The 21,810-nt window shown below is 43.0% G+C and overlaps 1 protein-coding gene across 10 annotated transcripts in view; it reads right to left on the reverse strand.

Annotated features, from left to right (window-relative positions):
- The window catches only part of ADGRL2 (adhesion G protein-coupled receptor L2), a 257,131-nt gene that overhangs the window by 41,428 nt on the left and 193,893 nt on the right, over window positions 1-21,810 (reverse strand). For 7 of the 10 annotated variants that reach the window (XM_060276788.1, XM_060276789.1, XM_035123241.2 and 4 more), the window contains exons 5-9: window positions 19,585-20,385; window positions 6,314-6,610; window positions 5,642-5,745; window positions 1,914-2,099; window positions 1,197-1,235 (exon numbers count right to left, since the gene is read on the reverse strand). In XM_060276788.1, the coding sequence (XP_060132771.1) occupies window positions 1,197-1,235; window positions 1,914-2,099; window positions 5,642-5,745; window positions 6,314-6,610; window positions 19,585-20,385 (1,427 nt within the window). The remainder of the gene's footprint in view (window positions 1-1,196; window positions 1,236-1,913; window positions 2,100-5,641; window positions 5,746-6,313; window positions 6,611-19,584; window positions 20,386-21,810) is intronic. The other 3 variants (XM_035123243.2, XM_035123248.2, XM_035123252.2) reach the window with 1 other exon arrangement.

A 21,810-nucleotide genomic window follows, 5' to 3' on the forward strand; every position in this document is an offset into this window, starting at 1 on the left:
TTTTTATTATTGCCTTTATTCTGTGCTGCGCTGCTTCAGGTGTTTTTTTTAAAAAAAAATGTTATTTTTTATACCAATTGGTAACATTACAAAAGAAAAAACTACGAAGACATATGGAATGCATGTTTCAAAACAAATCAGCAGCAGGCTTTTGTTTTTCATCCAACATCCCACCACAGTTGAGAAACTGACATTAACCAGATCAGAATACACATAATAAGACCTGCAATACATTCCAAGTTCCTTAATATCTGGTATATGGGAAACAGGATATGCTTCCAGGAGAATATGAGGAAAGTTTGCACTGTATCTGTAGCACAAATGATCTAAGCTGGCCTTTGTTCACTCCATCCCCACCCCTGCTTCCCTGGCATCACACACACAAAATAGAACTCGCTGAATTCAAGAGTGCACAAAAAAATAAAAAAATGTAGGGTAGTTTAACATGTGTATGTGTTGGGGGTTTGTTTGTTTTTGTCATGCACAAGCATGGGATGTAATCCATAAGACACTCTTGCCACACAACCTCCACTGAACCAATGGAAGTCACGAGGCAGCAGTGATTAGTGGATTCCACTAGATGTGGCTACACAGTCTTTGATATACAGGTCTGCAAACACAAAACCCAGGTTCAAGGGGCAGGGCCGTAGCTCTGGGGTAGAGCATCTGCATTGCATGCAGAAAAGTCCCATCATTAATCCCCAGAATTTCCAGGCAGGTCTGGGAATGTCCCCGGCCTGAAACCCTGGAGAGCGGTTACCAGCCAGTGCAGGCAATACTGAGTTATGTGGATCTACAGTCTGACTCAGTACAAGGCAACTTCCTGTGTTCCCATGTCAAACAATTTGTGCCCGTTGCCAGTTTTGTTTTCCTTCCACGGGCACAATACCACGAGGAAGCAAAGCTATTCTTCTTTCCAATTCAGTTAAAAGCTCCATGGCTGCTCTTTGCGCTTTTTTTGATCAAAGGAGGAGGAAAGGAAGTATCGATTATCGACTTATTATTTACATTTGGCTTATTCTGAAGGTAATATACCTGTGCAAAGCCAACACTTTTTTTGTACAATTGCTGTAGGGCAGGCACAGTGGACAATTATCAAAGACTGAAATACATAGGGACATGCAGCAGGAGGGTAAAAGCGTGGCAGCAGGTGACTGAAGCAGGGACGAAGCAAGGTGACAGCACAGGAAAGATACCTTAAGGTAAGACCTGCATGTCTTCTCTCGCTTTTGGAGCTTGGTAATAAGACAAAAAACACACATCAGAAGTTAAGACATTTAAAAAACGCTTATACGCTAACCGGAGAAATAAGATCTGCTGATAAAATTAACAATCTTAAAGTGTGCTCAAGTATCATTTCAGATGAATCTGCGGGTTTTTAAGGGAGGGAATGAAGCACAAGGCCATTCCAATGCACTAAGGTTAGTTCATGGTTTGGTATGTCAAATACTTCTAGGATCCCAAATCACATTAGTGGGAAGGTCACAGCAAAAGAAAAAAGAAAAAGTATTCATTTTTCCCTGCCGCAGTTCCCTTCCCCCTCTCCCCCGGTTGAGTGTTATAAGGATCAAAGGACACAACAGGTCTGATTCTTATTGATGCTTTAATCATTGTTCTGTTTCAGGCTGCTGCTGAAGTATAATTAACATTATCCGTTCAATTCCTTCTGCCCACATGGGGACGGTCACATTCCGTTCTCGTGGACCGCTAGCCTTTGGGGACTCTTACACAGCATCGGAATCCACATGTCTCCATGAATTTGTTGGTCCCACCCCCACCCCCCCTCAAATCCCTGAACGTGCCCTACTTCAAAGGACTGGTGCAAAATACAGGCAGATGTTTTGCAAGAGGAAAGAAACAAGGCCAGGTTGTTCTAATGCACACCAGAGAAGGCTATTGAGGTTGGTATCTACCTTGTTATAACTCCGTCCAGCAGAGTCCTTCTCGTTAGGCTTCATCTCTTGCAGCTGAGCATCAAGAATATCCACCAACTGTTCCATCAGTCTGACTGAAGAACTCACATCACCAGCATAGATTTGTCCTTTGGTATGTTTAGCCAGTTCATTGGCAAGGCTAGCAGCATTTTCCCCACTTCTGATCTGAAATGACAATTTAAATTATTTTAATGATGCCCCCACTGCCACTTAATTCTTCGAACACTTTATTTTTTAAGTAGAAAGGTAGGTTATTTTTTGCGACATTTTTTTTAAAAAAATCTTTCGAAGTTGTTTTGTCCTTAAAAACAACAACTGCCCTACCCCACAAAAAATGAGAGATCATATGCAACACTGCTTAGATTTAGTGGAGTGCTTTATGCATTGATGGTGATCTATCTATCTATGTCAATTCCAAACATTCCATTCTACTCTCTCAATGCTCCATCACATTTTCAGTGTGACCAAAAAATTCTTTGCGGAATGGGGCTACGGAAATAGTAGGAGGCTTGATTCTTAATGGGCAGGATCTGCAGGACTAAGGAATGAGCCCCCTTTTCCCAAGTGTCTTTGCTTTCTTCTCCAGGAGTGAATGGCCACCATTCACCCCGTGGTAGGATGATAAAGTGCTGCATGGAGAACTATGCATTTGCAGGGAGCAAAACCAACCACTCTCCACAGGCATTTGAGATTTTTTTTCTTTGTGCTTCTTTGGAGGAAGCTGTGGGGAATGAGGCAGTATGTTTGTGATATTTCCTCCAACCCACAAGCTTGAAGAGCTGGGTTTCGGCACAGGGCAGTCCATCGGAAACACACATACTTTTTGGGGGGTGGGGTTGGGGGAGTGTAACATAGGATATCTTTATTTGCTTTTCACATCAGCAGTTATGGAGGCTGCTGTCAATGTGGCAGGCAGAACAAAGAGCGGTGTCAGTACAGCTCAAATATTTAGGAAATGAGAATGGATATGAGAGCTGATAGCTAAGGACAGAACTCCATCCTGTCCCTCTCTTATGCATATGAACTTTCATAGGGATTTCCTGCTAGTAACACGGTGTTTTAAAAATTGCCCTCATTTTACTTATTATTTTCTTTATTAAAGAAAATAAAAATACAGAGCAGGTGCTCAATGAATGGCGGTTCCGTTAATGTCTCCACGCTTGTGTCCCATGGCTGAAAAATCCCTTGGCTCCAGCTAGGCAAAGATCAAAGCAGAGGAGACAGCCTTTTCCTTGGTGCAAATATGATGTGCAGCGCCATTTCCTGTGAAGGATGTGGAAACTGTACAGGTGAAACTCGGAAAATTAGAATATCGTCAAAAAGTGCATTTACAGTGGTACCTCTACTTACGAATATTTCTACTTACGAATGCAGCTCCGTCCGCCATCTTGGATGCGGTTTAGATAGGATTTTTTCTACTTATGAATTTTTAGATAGGATTTTTTCTACTTACGAATTTTTTCTCCCAATGCATTCCTATGGGATTTGACTTACAAATTTTTTTCTACTTACAAATGTGCGTTTGGAACGCATTACATTCGTAAGTAGAGGTACCACTGTATTTCAGTAATGCAACTTAAAAGGTGAAGCCAATATATGAGATACCGTGTTTCCCACATTTTAAGACACCGTCTTATAATGATTTTACTCAAGAAAATAAGCCTATGGCTTATTTTCGGGGGGTGTCTTAGTGGTTCCTGCCTCCTCCTGCCGCGGCCGGCGTTGCTGCTGCTGGGCTGGCAGCACCCTGCGAAGTCAGGAGAAGCCAGCCAGACCGCTGGGGGGTTTAGAAAAAACGTCCGGAGCGCGTCCCAATGGCAGTGCTCCTCCTCACCTAATGGCAGTGCTCCTCATGTGCCGCAAAAGCCACTAAACAACTGGGGGGGGTAGAAAGGCAGCCGGAGCGCAGCCCGATAGCAGCGCTCCTCACGCACCACAAAAAGGACACAGAAAGCTGCCGGACAGGGGGCTAAAAAGCAGTGAAGCAACGGCCACAGCTTTAAATGGCTCGCAACGCCCCCCTCGCCGTCGCTAGGGCTGCCGAGGCTGGATCGTGCCTTTCATCCCGCGCCTGCGCTGCGCGCCGGATTTTGCCCAATCCATCGGGGAGCAGGGAGCGCTCAGAATCTGGCAAGGGGGGGTCTCTCTTCCCATTCGGGCGCCTGAGCATTGCCGCTTGAAAGGCTGGAGGCTCTCGGCAAGGTGGTCTAGAGGAGCGATCGCGGAGCGCTCCTCTCTGCAGCTGCCGGTTGCGGTGGCGGGCGGCAGACAAAAAAAAAAGAGGCCAGGCTGCTGCGCTCCGCCCAGCGCTGCAGGGCGCTCCGAGCGCTTGGCGCTGCGGAGCGCTCCTCTTTGCAGCTGCCGGTTGCGGTGGCGGGCGGCAGACAAAAAAAAAAAGAGGCCAGGCTGCTGCGCTCCGCCCAGCGCTGCAGGGCGCTCCGAGCGCTTGGCGCTGCGGAGCGCTCCTCTTTGCAGCTGCCGGTTCCGGTGGCGGGGCGGCAGGCAAAAAAGAAAAAAAAGAGGCCAGGCCGCTGCGCTCCGCCTGGCGCTGCGGAGCGCTCCGCTCTGCAGCCGCCAGTTCCGGTAGCGGGGCGGCAGGCTGCCTCGGGCAGGGAAAAAAAGAGAAGCTAGGCTGCTGGCTCGGGCGCGCGGAGCACCCCGAGCCTCTGAGAGCCAGCAGGACGAGGAGGAGGCTTGCCGGGTCGTCACCCAGCAGCGCGCGCGGAGCGCCCCGAGCCTCCGGCAGCCAGCAGCAGCAACAACAATCCCAGAGGCTCGGGGCGCTCCGCGCGCGCTGCTGGGCGACGACCCGGCAAGCCTCCTCCTCGTTCTGCTGGCTCTCAGAGGCTCGGGGTGCTCCGCGCACACTGCTGGATGCCGACCTGGCAAGCCGCCTCCTGCTCTTGCCGGCTCCCAGAGGCTCGGGGCACTGCACCATGCCTCAGCCCCCACAGCACTGAGCGCGCCTCCTTCGCCTCCTCTTCCCTCAGCGGTCTCGCTCCTCGGAGGTATGGCTTATTTTCGGGGTATGGCTTGTATTTCCTGAACGCTTAAAATCCTGCTATGGCTTATATAATGACTACGTCTTAAAATAGGGGAAACACGGTAGATGCATGACATGCAAAGCAAGATATGTCAAGCCTTTATTTGTTGTAATTGTAATTATTTCCCGTTAGGCGGGTCAATTATAAATGGACTGCAATTAATGAAATGTAATAGCGATGTTTATTTTTGTATTATTGTAACTCTTTGTTTTATTACTGTGGAATTTCCAAAAGAAAGCATTTGTAAAAATTAAAAATAAAATAAAAATAATAAGTTGCATTACTAAAATAAATGCCCTTTTCGGCGATATTCTAATTTTCTGAGTTTCACCTGTAGCTCTTAGAAGGAGAAGGTGCTCCGTTGAAAGCTAGGAGAGCCCTATAACTGCCACATCCTCTGCTTTAACTTTTCACCTGGCTGAAGCCAACATTGTTTGCCTTGAGGCAGAGTAAGCCAGAAGCAGCAGTTTGCAAGGTGAAACCACAAGTGTGTTTGCCCCAACACCAACTTGGAAGTGGCCAATCTCATGACATCCCTGTTAAAGCCCTGGAACGGCAGGGCATTTAATTTAGTCTCGTGCAACGTGTTCCCAGTGTTTGTCATAAGCACCTGTGTTGGTAATCGTGGACATGGTACAATATCAAAAATATTTTCCAACCCACCTTCTGAGCCAGCTGGTTTACCCAGTGTGAAGTACAATTGCTAAGATCAGGACCATTCGGGTTCCATTTTCCAGTGGAAACCATGCAGAGGTATGACGCTGTTCCTATATAAAAGATGAGAAAAATGAAATGGAGGTAGGTAAGAGTGTTCAAGTTGTATGTGCATGTGTACATTTTTTTTAACGTTTCGTAAGCACCTGGGAAATGCTGGATTAGGGCTTCAGTACTTAAGTCACCTTAAAAGAGACTAAGGAAGCCTGTAGGAAAATGAAGTAACAAAAGGCAATGATGCCAATTAAAAGCAATGCTAACAAAGCCAGGGCAAAATACCAGTTTATACTGAATAAACAGGGAAAAAGGAAAAAGGAAAAGCTCTAGCATTTTCTGGAAACCATCCAAAGTGGAGTTCATAATGAGAAATACAGCAGAAAGCAAGTGTGGCTGAAGTCCTGTCTGTTGCAAAGACCTATGATTTGGAATCCTTGAGAAGGGGCTGGAATGTAATTCTGTACCTAGGCTCCAATGCCCTCTACAGCTTAAAACCTGAAGGTGCCATTTCCTTCCAAGCAGCCAAGATCATAAGAAAGATAGTCCGAGACTAAGGAAAAGAAGGTTCAAGATATAGGCACCGAAATGTTTATTTAAGCTGAAAATCCAGTTTTAAGGTCTTACCACGAGTTCCTTTGGGACAGGGGCGTTCCACCATGTTTCCTCTTGGAGTCTGAGGCCAAGTTATATCCCTTTTCACCTCAAGTTCACAGAACCTCTCTGGCAAAGGGAAAAAGCTTGTAACAGGAGGAATTTTGGTCGTCGATACTGCTGGCGGTGGCTTGGGGCCTTTGCTTTCATCCCCCTTCCCCCCAGGTAATGTTGTGCTAATTGGAATTTTCTGTGGTGTGGTGCTTGTAGTTGACACAGTTGTCTTGTACAGCTCTGTGGAAGGAGTTATGGTCTCGGCTGTGGTAGGCACTGGGGAGAGAAAAGCAGTGTTACACAGGGAAGTGGTTGTGAAAACATTTACACCTTTAAGTAGTTCCCTTATAAAATTAAAGTGTCATAGATTCAGTATATGAGAGAAAGAGAATGAATCGGCAGGTTTTCTGGGGAAATAACTGGATGATAAAAATTATATGTGAGCAGCAGCAGCAGCTATAGTAGTAGCAGCAATAACATCATCGTTGTCATCATCAACTTCATACCACCTAGATATACCACCTAGCTACCAAAAGAGCCATTTCTTGCAAGATAGCGGAATACACACCTTAGAATAATTTGACAGATATAATGTGACTTTTTTTTACCAATTCCACCTTACCCCTGCAGCCCCCCATTGCTCCCTGCTAAATGCTTCTCAGTAGGACTCTCTGGAACAACATGGGAAAGGAATGGGAAGGAATCATAATGGCTATGTTCTTCTTCCACTGCTAGAGAGATGGTAAACCTCGGAATCGTAGTTGCTGAGAATCTCAAGTGGGGAGACCACTATTACACTCAAGTTCTGCTTGTGGGTTTCCCATAAGCATCTGACTGGTCACTGTCAGAACAGGATGTTGGATAGCCTGTTCTAGCAGGGCTCTACTTGTGTTCCTGTGTTCTTAATCAGTGAAAATGATCTACCTGCCTTCTCCAGCAGGAACCATTTGCTGGATACCCATTCCTCTGCAAATGGAAGGAGCTCTTCCATGGCTGGAACACCAAGGATCCTAAGCATTTATACTCAGAAGTCTCACTGAGTTCAATACTGTATAGAGTAAGTGTGAACAGGAATGCAATCTCAGTATACGGCTGGCAGTACATACTATCATTCGCACTCACTCTCTCTCTCTCTCTCTCTCTCTCTCTCTCTCTCTCTCTCTCTCACACACACACACACACACACACACACACACACACCATCTATCTAATAGTTATATTTCTAAAGGCTTAGACTCCCTAGAGCAGGCTTCCTCAAACTCAGCCCTCCAGATGTTTTTGGCCTACAACTCCCATGATCCCTAGCTAAGCAGAACCAGTGGTCAGGGATGATGGAAATTATAGTCTCAAAACATCTGGAGGGCAGAGTTTGAGGAAGCCTGCCCTGGAGGCATTAATACTGATTTATTTCTGCATGATGAAATGTGTATGAATACTTTTAAACAGAAAACATGGCAGAATCTAAATATAAAACTAAGTTCTATATTTGAAAATCAAAACAAACAAGGAAGCAACAAATGAAAAAATTCCAAAATGAAAAAGTAGGTTGTAAATAACCAGGCCGTTTACACACAAAAAACCACCCTAACTTCATGTCATCCACTCTGTAACTTACAGCAATATAATTACTGTAACATCTTCCCACCCGGCAGTCATTTTTGCTTGAGAGATTTCCAGCATGCCTGATTAGACCCAAATGGGGGGGGGGGCATCGCATGCATGTGTTGTTTTAGTGTTTCAACATCTCAGGCTTTAAACATTCCCCTTTCCCTATTTTGATATAGCAGGTGTGAAGAAAGAACTAATTCAAGCCAATGGCAAGTACACAAACAGCTTAATCATCGATGTCAAGAAAACTGGATTTGAACAAGAAACGTCTGGTTTGCGTTCTGTAATTGGTAGTTCTATCAAGCTGACAACATTCAAATTAAAATACATAAAATACAAAACATTCCCATTGTACATAAGATTCCCAAGAGTAAATAACCTATTACCGTACATGCAGAAGATTACACTGTTCTACTCAGGACTAATAATTATCACAACTAGACTTTAATTAATAAGGTATAGAATCATTGACTCCACTTTAAATGGACTGAATGTGGGAAATAGCCTCTGTGTGTGGTAAGTGGTCTTGTGTATGAGCTCACTCAATCATATTACTCATTTTAACATGGCAGGAGTGACCATGCTTTGCTGTTCCAGGGCATCACTTATTTTCTTTATTTAATAAATGTAGGTACCACCCTTTAGTATATAATCTACATGGTGGTTTATGGAATAAAGCCAGCAAAGTAATAACAGAGCAATAAATGCTAGAAAACGCCAACCATCAATAAAACAGCAGAAGAGAAAAGTCATTGCTTTTAAATCCCTCAGATGCTGAAAATCCCAAAGGATATCAGACTAGGCTGCAAGTGTAACATAGAAGCTGTCTTACAGAGTCAGATCATTGTTCAATGTAGTTATGCCTGCATTCTTTGGCAGCCTGTTGGGTTTCAGACAGCAGTCATTTCCAGTCCTGAGACCCAAGACCTTTTTCATATAAAATCATGTGCTCTTCCACTGAACCAAGGCTCCATAAACACACACACACACAGAGAGAGAGAGAAGGTTCCCTTCGTGCTCACCAGCCACTTTATTTTGGATGGGCAAAAGATCTGGAAATCGGCTATTGAATATTATCTTACTACATAAGCTGGTTGACATAAAAGAATCATTCTATCAGTTATCCCAGTCCCAAGCTGCAGAGGTTTTGTAAGTTCTTATGCTTTCTGTTGGAGTTGGAAATGATCTGGTAGCAGTGGAACTCTCTAAATAATGGCACAATGTGTTCCCAATGACAGGTACAAATGAGCATCCTTGACTTTGTATTTTAGTCTATGTTTTCTTGCAGCCCCAAATACAATTGTTGAAATAGAGAGGAGCAGGGCCTTTGTAAGTGTGGTGGCTAAGCTATCTTTGTCCAAGAAGGGATTTCACAATGGGCATACCAGCCTTTGTTCATACCACCTGGGTCTCAGCTGACAGGGTTGGATGTATGAACATACATACCCTGAACTATAAACCTGCCCCTTTTGGAGGCACACAGTTTGGTTCAGAACAAGTTGAACACCACTTTCCTGAATAGTACACCTTATCAGGTTCACTGGAAGGATAGATCGTGAAGCTGAGGCTCCAATACTTTGGCCACCTCATGAGAAGAGAAGATTCCCTGGAAAAGACCCTGATGTTGGGAAAGATTGAGGGCACTAGGAGAAGGGGACGACAGAGGACGAGATGATTGGACAGTGTTCTCGAAGCTACGAACATGAGTTTGACCAAACTGCGGGAGGCAGTGGAAGACAGGAGTGCCTGGCGTGCTATGGTCCATGGGGTCACGAAGAGTCGGACACGACTAAACAACAACACCTTATCAGAATTGAGCTCTTCCCTAGTCCACTACTGATCTCAAGCCCTAACATAACAATTCCTGCTGTAAAAGTAAGATAGAGGTAGACATGCTTCGGATTGCACTCAGCTCCAAATGACTTCATTCAACAATTTCAAGAATGTATTTTTAAAAAGGGAGACAATAGAACCCAGCAGCATTCTATAGTATGAAAGCCTAAGCTCTGAATAATGGTTCCTCTCTGTACCACCTTCTGGAATTGGCCCTTCCAGGGAAAGAGCCACCAAAACCCTGTAGTCCAGGCAGTCTAGAAGATTACTATGGTCAATAGTACACAAAAGCTATTGAGAGATCCAGAAGGTTTGATTACCAACATCCATAAGTGCATGCTACCCATCAGTGTGACCAGGGCAGTTTTTGTGCCAAAACTGGGCATGGAAATGGATCCAGACAATCAGTTTCATCCAAGATAGCCTGGGCATCTACTCACTTGAACAGCTTGCTCAAGAAGATATTTGCTGCTGCCTGAGAGTTGTTAGAATCCAGTTAAACTCCACTCTTGAGGCAGCTTAGTTGGTCAAGCCACTCCTGTCAGATGCTGTAATCTAGGGCAGGGTTCCCCAAACTTTGGTCTCCAGCTGCTTTTGGACTACAATTCCCACCATCCCTCACCACTGGTCCTGTTAGCTAGGGGTGATGGGAGTTGTAGTCTATCAACAGACATGCAAGTTTGGGAAACACTGATCTAGGGGAAGAATCATGCAGATATGTATAGAGTGCACTTCTCCAAACACTGGGGATGAACAATAAGGATGACCGTGAAGGCCATATCCTCGTTAAACTGCCTCCTAGAAGTTGCATTTCTGCCAGACCATCTAAAGGCAGCCAGAACATGATACCAGGACCACCAAGTACTTAAAGCACAACCTCTCAGTACAGTTCTTGGAAGTTCTAGGTAGACAGAATTTAGGCCATTATTTGGGAGTCTGCATGCTGCTATACAAGGAGGATAGGCTGCTCTCAACATGGTAGCAATACAGGTCCACTTTATTTGTGTAAGCATATGAAACAGCTGAAAAAGCAGGCACTTCTAGGACTCCCTTGAATAATATATATAAATTTAAGTTTGCGGGATTGGGAGGCAGAAACCTGGGTTTGCCCATGTGAAATTAAGCTCTGCTTATCATAATTTGCAGGGACAGGACTCCACTCTTGAAAAGCTTATCATAATTGTAAATAGCAGTTTCCAGGAAAACTGCAGAGAGAGAAAACAAAAACAAAAAGGAAACAAAAAACAAAAAAAAGGCCAACCATCAAAGGGTACATTCAAAATTCAAAAGTGGCAGGGTAATCTCCTTCCAAAAAAAGGTAGAATTGGCAAGCCCGCCTGTTCACTGGAGTATTAGAGTGCCGCTGGCTACAGCGAAATTCAAAGCAACATTGGCTAGTGGAGCAACACAATTCATTACTTAGGGTTTTTTATTCCATCATCTCCACAGGTGTGCCTGCCACTTTTACAAACAAAGAAGAGACAGGTCCCTGCCTGGAGGAATTTACAAACTGTGACAGGTATTCACTCCTTTCCATGTCAGGCCTTCTGGAAACAACTGGATCTGACACTTTTCAGGTTTAAATTTTTTCCTTTGACACTTATTTCCTAAAGGCTTATGCTTTCTTTCTTTTTAAAAGTGATTTAAACCTCTTCAGTCTTTAGGCTAGAACTTATCAAAAACATATATTCTTGAATGTAAATTGAATTTAACCACAAAATGCAAACAAGGAGAGAGGCACCAGGTTGTCATTTCAAAGAATTTGAAAAGGACGTTTCATTCTTTTTAAAAGAGATGGAGTTTCCAGTTCTTTCAGAGTGGGGACAAGGGTTCTGACAAAATAAAGCCTAACATAAATCTTGTGGTCAAAAGTTCTAATCATCCCATCATCTCCATACACTTTTTGAGGAAAACATATTTCACAGGAAACTGAAGCACAAATCTTTCAGTGTGGATTTATTTATTTTTTATTTTTAGGACAATGGGTGCCAACATAAGAGCCTAAAATGTCAGCAAGAATTTATGATTGCATGTGTTGTATGTGGAACTCATTAGTTTCGTATATTTTATGTATATTCTAGAATGGTTCTCAAACTTTTTTTCCCTGGGTCACTTAAAAATTGCTTGGGGTCTTGGCAGACTACTTAAAAACCGTTTTTTTTTCGCAACTGCTGCTGTTTTCCTATAAATCAAAGTACATACATAACTAGCATTTTAATAACCATTGTGCTTCCTTTCTAATATAATGGATATTCCAGTTTTTTGCTAGCAAAGTGGATGTATGTGGAGTCTGTTATTTGTCTGCTTACATGCAGCGGTGCAACCAGTGGGGGGGGGTCAGGCTTGCATAAACATGAATACAATTTTGGTTTTCATTCCTTAATAGCTACAAATTTCTATTTACATCAAATACTGCATGGAAACCATCATCACTTCCCCTTCCAAACAGGTGTCAAACTATAACCAATAGAAAACAACACACAATCAACAAAATTCATCCAATGAACCACACAGTCACAGCTGACAAAATGTGACCAGTTCAAACTATGGGATGGATCCACACCAACAGTGCAATCCTGGCCATGTCCACTCAGAATTAAGTCCTACTGAATGCAATGATGCAGTTGTGATTGTAGCTGTACTTCAACCCCACTAAAAATAACTTGCGACTAACTTAACACACTTTCAATGGGACGTAGGCCAAGCTACCTTAGTCTAAGTCCAGCCAAATTTTTGTAAAGCAGTAGGGTGACACTAATTCAGAAAACTTGCATATTTAACTTCTGGATGAAATCGAAGAAGGCACTTATTTTTATTTGGCATGCTAATCAAAAACAGTGTGATATTATGAAAATCAAGGGCCTGGAACCAGGTCCTCGTTAGACTGTTCATTAAATCCAGCAGTCCCTGGTCAAAACAACTTTGACTTCCATCATTAGAGAAAACTAAATCAAATGCAGAGCCAAGCAACGCACGGAAACGCCATTTACCTTCCCGCTGGAATGGTACCTATTTATCTACTTGCACTTTGATGTGCTTTCGAACTGCTAGGTTGGCAGAAGAAGGGACCGAGCAACGGGAGCTCACCCCGTCACAGGGATTCGAACCGCCAACCTTCTGATCGGCAAGCCTGAGAGGCTCAGTGGTTTAGACCACAGCACCACCTGCGTCCTCTTTCTAGCTGAGTGCAAATCATAGTTTTCTGGTTTTTTCTATCTCAGACCAAAAGCATCTTGAGCCTCAGAGGGTTTTTTTCTTCCCCCTAGTCAGAGTGAGTGCTGCCTGTGCATGATTCTGCTGAGCTGCTTTTTTAGCGTAGCTGCTGGAAAAACCTTTCCAGACCTATCTTCTCTTCTCTGCAAGCTCTCTCCTGACATCGTGTGAAACCTCAGTAATTTTATTCTGATTATAACGCAGCCAGGCTTTTGATGCTTTCTCAATTAATGTTTCTCAAACGTGTCACAAGCACTTATTTAAAAAAAGTATCAAGAAGCCACTGCTGATTCAGATCTTGGGGTGTTGTGAGAAGAATTTAGGAAGCTTTTCCTTATTACTAAGATCTTGGACGTTCAGTGACACCATGTGCTTAATTAAGACATTCCTCACGACAGAAATCTGTACCAACAATAGTGCAATTAATACTCGCACAGATCCTCTTACTTTTGACAGCTTCTATCTCATTTTAAGCTACACTTGTGCCCTACGGGCTTAACATCACTAAAAGGGATCACGGTGGCTCCTTTCTGAAGTCCAGTTATGAGGTTAGAATCACAAGAGCATATAATTTCATCCACTACTCTAGATGCAGCTGTTCCAGTGCCACCCATGTGGCTATTAAAATCAATACTGAGACACATCTGCTTTGTCTGAAAAACGATCTGCTTTTAAAAATAATAATAATTGGGGGGGTGCCCTTTTTGCAAAATCGTTTACTGAAAGCTCTGCATATTTGCTTGGAATGAGAAGCAGCACCAGTTCAGCACCGTTTTTTATTCACCATTCAGAACCTGAGTGGAGTGGAATGGCAAAGTCTACACTTCTTTCGCTAAAGTTGGCACCACATTCCTCCAAGCAGACTTGGAATTGTAGAAAAGGAAAGCGGCTTGCAGGCGGGAAATACTCTCGGAAGGAGATGAGAATCCAGGATCTCTTTATTTTAGCGTATCTAACAATTTGATAAATTGGAAATGAGCCCACACTCACTGTAGAGATGCTCTCAGAAAGCATTCTTCTCCCCGCAAGCCCTCACCCTGCCCCCTGTGGCCAGGAGCTGTAGTTTTGCAATGGTATCTAGCACACCAAATGGCATTGCTGCGTCCAGCCTGCGCTGTAGATTAGAAGAGAGACAGAATAACTCTGTTTGGATTACAAAGTTCCCATCTGCATTCTGGTATGAAGAGTGTTGACACAATACACTTTCACGCAACAGCATTTCTGTTTAAGGAGGGACAGCGTTGTTTCTCACATGAAAACAATAAGCATAGCTAGAGCAGCCCTTATAGATATGTCTCAAGAATATTGCAGCTGATCAGCCTACCCGTTCAGCTTCCACCACTGTTCTGGCTGCACTTTCTGGCTATGTACCCCCCTGGAAGTGCCAGGTCACACCTAAATGGATAATTATGGAACACACAGGCTGGAAATCCTTTCATCACTTTTGAATTTGCCTTACCCCATTTTACAAGTCCTCCTTAATACCCATACCATATCGATAAGAACTTGATCATTTAGTGCGGCAGAGCAGATACGCTGGAACCTATTGATACCAGGCAGAAACCAAAAAAAGAATTCAGTAAAAACAGCTGCCTGGTATCAATAGGCAATCCTACCCAGATGTTTAAAAAGTTTGTGTGAGTCTTGATTTGTTTCAGTCTATTGTGGTTTTAACTTTATGCATGTTTTAAATCATGGTTATCATTTTTTTTAGTGATACTTTTATTGTTTTGTCTTTTTGTAAACTGCTTTACTGGTTGTTGATTTTTCTACAATCAAGCGGCACATAATTTTCTATGAAATAAATAAAAAAAATTCAGTTACAATAAATTTAGCAGGGTGTCGGTTGCAAATCAGTAGAACAAAACAGACAAAAAAATTAGGTGATGATAGGATAAGGACCTTAGAAGCAAACCTTAATACACGTTTCAAGGGAAGAAGCTCTAATTGAACTGAGTGAAACTTATCTCTGAGAAACTTTGGATAGGAATACACTACTTAAGTATACTTTTCTCAAATCTGAAAATGTTGGCAAGTGGGTCAGCAGCTATCAGTAAATTCAGAAGAAAAACTTTCGGTCATATTTGAGAAATATACAGGATGAGATCCAAAAAAACTATTTAACTAGTTCTTCAGACGCAAGGGAGATTGAACTTTCGTTCCTGTAAAATCATCACCTCTCCGTCTGCCCCAAAACCTGATTCGTCAAAGCTAGGAAAGTTTGGGGGTGGGGGATAAGCGAGCCTTACTCAGTGTGGGCCTGGAGTTCACTGCAAACTATCCTGGTGACAGTTTATTCACCAGCTATATAAATATAGGTTGATTTAAGGGGAAGAGGGAAGCTGGGAAAGAATGCTGATGAAGTTTGCAACTTGATCATCTCATGTATCTAACGCAGGGGTCAGCAAACTTTTTCAGCAGGGGGGCGGTCCACTGTCCCTCAGACCTTGTGGGGGGCTGGACTATATATTTTTTGGGGGGGAATGGATGAATTCCTATGCCCCACAAATAATCCAGAGATGTATTTTAAATAAAAGGACACATTCTACTCATGTAAAAACACACTGATTCCCAGACAGTCCGCGGGCTGGATTTAAAGGCGATTGGGCCGGATCTGGCCCCCGGGCCTTAGTTTGCCTACCCATGATCTAACACATTGGCACGTGTTGAAAAGGTGTGCTGAAAACCCAGCAAATAAAATCGCGTCTGGTGTGTGGGCGCAGTAAATACACACAGAGGACCTTGCAAGACTGTGGCCACATTGTCTCCTTGTCATCGCAAAACAAGCTGAAGCAAAATGCAAGAGAGAACAAACCAATCCCACAGTCAGCTGTTTTAAAATCAAAGACAATAAGATCCTCAAAATGATGCAATGATGCAAAAGCATGCCATTGTGCCATACCTGACAGAAATACCTTAGCCCCTAAAAGGACTGGTTTGGAAACAGCATTTTATATTCCATGAAGGTGTGCATGAAGCATAGGCGTCAACTTCCGGACAGGAAAATAAGGGATCAGCAGCGGCGCGGCACCGGAAGTCGCTTCTACGCATGTCCAGCCATGTGCTGAAGCGACTTCCAGTGCCGGCTCTGCCCAATTTCTGGTGCCCAGACATGGGCAGAGCGGCACCGGAAATCGGTTCTGCGCATGTCCGGACATGCGCAGTAGCGACTTCCTGTGCCGGGCTGCCCATGTCCGCATGTCTGGGCACCAGAAATCGCTTCTGCACATGCTCGGGCATGTGCAGAGGCGATTTCCGAAGCCAAGTGAGCGAGCAGCCAGCCGGGAGCCAGGATATGGCTGCCGGCGTGAGCAGGAGCTGCAAATCTGGGGGGTTTATGGGATATTTTTCAGTTTGGGACACCAGCAGGAAACTGATTTAAATCTGGGGGTTTCCTGCGAAAACGGGAGACTTGACAGCTATGGCATGAAGACTGATGGATATTGCATGCTGGGAGGGGATTGCAAAACCATGTTATAGTACAGTTTCAGCAGTGCAGGAATGGAAAATTCAAGGAGCCTTTTCAGACATGACATTTAAGTGTTCAATAACTTAACGAGGGAGACTAGTGGGGACAAAGTGTTAGCCTCATCTGCTGTTGTCATTCCTGCTGCCTTTCAACTCGTGGAAAGTGTAACTTCTGCAACAGGGAAACTTTGGTATCAATGAAGGCTCGTCTCATCTTTTAGAACCCATAAGAGGGCTAAGGTGAGGGGAAATTCTGGCAACGCCACAGCCACTGAAATATGGCGAACACAAGGAATACCTCTTGTTCTATCTCAGGAAAATGCACATGTTTGGGGTCAAGAATGACATTCGGCCTTGGGAGTGAAAATAACATCTAAGCTCAGGAGGGCAAGTCAGATGGATGTGACAAAGGACTTGTTTCACTCAAAAGGCGAGACAGTCTACAGTGTTTGAACCATTTTGGGGGTAGGAAGTTATGATGCAGTCAGGCGCTGACAAGGCAGAGAGATGAAAGACAGAGGGCTCATTGAGTAGGTCAACATATCATTACTGCTCCCATCACAAGTGAAGTGGCAAAGATTGCTGAGTTTTCCGTAATGGCCCCAAATTAGGCATTCCAACAGAAGAGGCCATGACTTCTGCTGCAGAGGCACTGACCCCATGACATCATTAAGCACTTCATGTTAGGGCAACTTCCTTTCCCCAAAGCAGAAAGGCCCAGAAATACTACCTTCTTGCCCTCATTTTCAAATATCCCATTGCTCTAAGCCGCCTGTATAAACTGTGACCGCATAAATGATGATCGCAGAAGTGTTTTAGTTGATTTTCTTTTCCTTAATGACTGACAGTTCAGTTTTGTTCATGGAAGACGGAAGGCAAAATTTGAGATGAACTCTAAAGCTCACATCCTCACAATCCGTACCTTTTAAATCCAATTAATTCATCTAAAATGAATTAGAAAAATTCCCGCCGTAATCTCAAAACCACATATTAAAGTATTAAAATGCTTTAACTTTGCAAAGGCACTGGATATACACAGCAACAAGCTAACTATTAAAATATGACAAAAATGGAGCCATTTCCCCCTACGTTAAAAATATATATGCATGAATGTTCTCATAGTCTTAAACTTTTTTTTAAAAAAAACAAGAATTTCTAAAGATGCATTCCTAATGTGGGGAGGGAGCAAAAAAACAAAGGTGGTTCAACCACCACATCTCAAATACTGCATGATTTGAGTCACCAGGGAGTGTAGGAATGGTATTGCATTCCTCTGTCCATTTCCTGTGTTTTATTTATTTTATTTCATTTTTTTTAAAAAAAATGTTAATGCTTTCCTCTTCCCACTGAAACAATGGGACAGAAATGATAGAGATTTAGACACCACTGGAAAGTGTGTCTAAATTTCTTCCTAGTTTGGGCATGGGTCAAGGGACCAGAATGGTTTGGGATCCTTCAGGTACCAGCTGTTTCTTAGTTCTCTCTTGGCATGTCTCTGGCCCACCTCTTTTTAAAGCATATCTGATGTTTGGGCCAGGGTGCTAGAACCTTTAGTTGGGAGCAGGAAATCTGACATCAGATTTCTGTCTACAGCAGGCATCCCCAAACTGCAGCCCTCCAGATGTTTTGGCCTACAACTCCCATGATCCCTAGCTAACAGGACCAGTGGTTGGGGAAGATGGGAATTGTAGTCCAAAACATCTGGAGGGCCTAAGTTTGGGGATGCCTGGTCTACAGCATTGGGAGTTCTGCCTCTCCAACTGAGGAATGATAACTGAGATATCCCATGGCCCACAGAACATCCTTCCAACAGTCACAGGACTACACACCAATGGAATTCAGTGGTACCTCGGTTTAAGTACACAATTGGTTCCAGAAGTCTGTACTTAACCTGATTCGAACTTTCCCATTGAAAGTAATGGAAAGTGGATTAATCTGTTCCAGATGGGTCTGCAGAGTACTGTACTTAAACTGAAAGTACTCAAACCGAGGTATGACTCTATTCTTACTAATATTGATATGAATTAAATGCTTCAAACATGCATTTAAATCATATTAATGTTAGTAAGAATCAGCTTCTGGCATTTATACAGCACGTCTGCATTCCTACCGTATGATTATATGGTCCTGTGACCACATAGCACATTTACATAGTGCGTCTATATTCCAACCACATACAGACCATATAGTATTATCACATACAGTACTTCTGCACTCCTATATACCGGTAATACTTCTACATAGAATATTTCTGTATTCTTACTGTGCGGTCAGCCTTTAGTCTCCCACAATGAAAGTAATAAAAGTTTGTAACAGCTGAAGAGAGATATCCAGTGATGACATGTGAAAAAATAGGTAACTAAAAGCAGCTTTGTTGGAGACTACAACAAAAATAACATTCCGGGAATGCAAATTGTTTTTAGTGAGCTTACAAGGGCGTGTGTCTGGAACTTTTCCTAATTCCACTGCCAAAACAGTCTTCAAAAGCTACATCCTCTGCATTTAATATTTGTATGTGCACCCTCGGTTGTGCATACTGGAGACAGTGATACAAGTTCCCAAATGACTACTCGTTGGCAGCTTACAGAGCAACGCAGTCTTTTAGGTAGCCATAGCTATTCTCAAATTGAATACATTGCTCCACCAATGGGAAATTATGGGATGCTATAGCATGTTACAGAGATAGATGCTAATCCTCTTTTCAGGCTCAAACTGCAGACTTGGAAAATGCAAACCTTTGCAGCATCCACTCTGAGAACTACTGTACCTAACTGCATTAGGTTTTTCAAACCACATCTTTCCCAGCAACCGGCACAAACTAGTTTTAAAGTTTTCAAATATATTCTACTCGGGCCTAAAATCAGATAAAAACACCAATGCTAACATGCTTCTTATTCCAAATGGATAGATTGTCTTGAACCTAGTAATGTGGAGCTGAAACTTACCATTGGGTGTGTTGCTATGGAGCAAGATGGCACGGATACCATTTTAAATCCATTTTTGTGTTTCGTTTCATTACAAAACAGGTACTTCAATTGCCAAAATACACTGAAAGCTAGTTTCGTTAGCAAGCACTCTATTAAAATAACCTAGTATTTCAAGAAATAGAGATAATAAAGAATGCTTACCTTGAGCGGGGTCAGGGGGACCAAACTCTAGAGAGTATCGTAGGATGAAGTTGTTGTTCCACACATACAGTTGATTGTCTCTTGGATTGTAATCCACAGCAGCAATGTAATGGTACATGTTGGGGAAAGGGATATCTACATATTCTCCTCTGAATAACCGAGTGTTGTAGATATAATCAATTGAGTTCTTGCCAGTTTCACTTTCATTGTCTTGGTATACGGACCGCACAACGTAGAGAACCCCACATATCATGAAGGCGTTAGATGCTGCCCGTTTGTCATACGTAGTTTCCCACGTTGCCTCGAAACGCAGAGTGTAAGGATTCAGTTGGCTAATAACTATCATCCCATTGTTTTGTTCCGTGGCGTAAATGACCCACAGGCCATTTTCATCAACTGCCAAATCAATGTCAGTCTTCCCTCCCCACCTGTAAGGGGAAGTGTCGTGGTAGTTGGCATAATTTATAATCGCCTCTCCACTCTTAATTCTAGTCCTCAAATCGAACTTTACAATGTTCCTAGTTCTTTCCTTGTTAAAAAAGACAGCGCCGTCATATACCACAAATCCAGTACCATCCACTCGGTTTGGAAGCTTGTATGTCGTCTGCTGGCGTCCATTTTGGAAGTCCTCTAAAGAAGCATATTCTATCAAAGTATCGGTACGGTATGGAGTCCACGGCATGAAGTATATTTTATCCGCAGCCTGAAGAGGGTCCTTGCACCAGGCACCTGCCTTTTGTTCCGCTTCATATAAATTTGGGGAATCCACAACGGCTTTCAATGTCCCAGGGCAAACAAAAACTAGCAGTCGCAGAGAAGAAGCAAGACAAGATTTATTTTTTTTAACTAAAATAAAATAAAATGTGCATGCTACCAATTAAAGTCAAGGTAAAAAAATCACAAGTGACAATAAAGAAGAAAAGATCCAATTAACTGGCAACAATACTTTGTAGCTCATATGTAATTAATGCATGTATTACCCTTTGTCATCCATGGTTCTTACAAGTTACCATAGTAACCAGTATGTGAAGTGTTTTCGCTAGTATCACCCAAGGTCCAATGGCACATCTATGCATCTGGAAGCAGATAACTACGCTTGCATTTATAATGAAGACAGGTTTTATTCTCCAGACCTTTCAACTGGTGTACAACACTTCAATGGATTTAAACTCATAAAACTTATAGAAACTTTAATAAACTGTGAGGTTGAAAATAACAGTGCCTTGATATTATATCTATATATCTATATATGGTGGAACCTTGGAAGTTGAACGCAATCCGTTCCGGAAGGACGTTCGAATTCCGAAACATTCGAATTCCAAAGTGCAGCTTCTGATTGGCCGATAGCTAGGCTTTTTGCAGATCAGAAGCCACACCGGACATTCGGGAGCCAAAATGTTCCAAAGTGGAGGCGTTCGGGAACTGAGGTTTGACTGTATCTATACAGATATATAGATATATATATGCACTTTTAGTTTTGGGGTTTGTTTGTGCGTATGTGTGTAACCCATGTGTGTGTGTGAAATATATACACAGATCTTCATTAGGAGCAACAAAAAAATAAAGGACAACCAAAGCGATGGATGAAACAGACCAGGGACCCCTGTAATTATGGCATGCTATGGAGTGGGTTCTGGAAGCCAAGCAAGATGAGGGTTCATTAACAAGATTTAGTCAAGGGTGAGAGAAAGACAGGGAAAGAGAAAGAAAGGGAGGAAGGAAGGAAGCAAAAGGGAGCTTCTGTCCCGGAGCAGGTACATCAGACACTAAATCCCGCCACCTGCTTTAAGTAGCAGAGTCAGTTCAGCAGCCCAGCCAGTTTACCGCAAAGTCAACTTCTTTATGAGGGGCGCTTATGAGATCCTGCCGACCACCATAGTTACCAGAGTGTTGTGGGAAAGGGAAGGGGTGGAGGAGGTTAACATCCATAAGGCACATAACAAGGAGCTGGGGGTGGGGGTTTTGGACTATGTACATTATTTACCTTTTTGCTCCACTTCTATTTCAAGCATCGGAAGTAAAATGAAAAAAAAAAAAGTGCAAGGGAAAAAAGAAGAAGATTAACACAAATTGACTATTAGGCGAAGATTAAATTAGTTCACAAGGTGTTAAACACAGGGAGAATAAGAAGTGCACTACATTGGATAGAGAGAAACAGACAACAGGAAAACCTAGCAGGAGAAAGATTCTAAAGTTACATAAGTGAGCATGGATCAATCATTTTAG

The sequence above is a fragment of the Zootoca vivipara genome, chromosome 7, assembly GCF_963506605.1.
Source record: "Zootoca vivipara chromosome 7, rZooViv1.1, whole genome shotgun sequence".
Taxonomy (NCBI): Eukaryota; Metazoa; Chordata; class Lepidosauria; order Squamata; family Lacertidae; genus Zootoca; species Zootoca vivipara.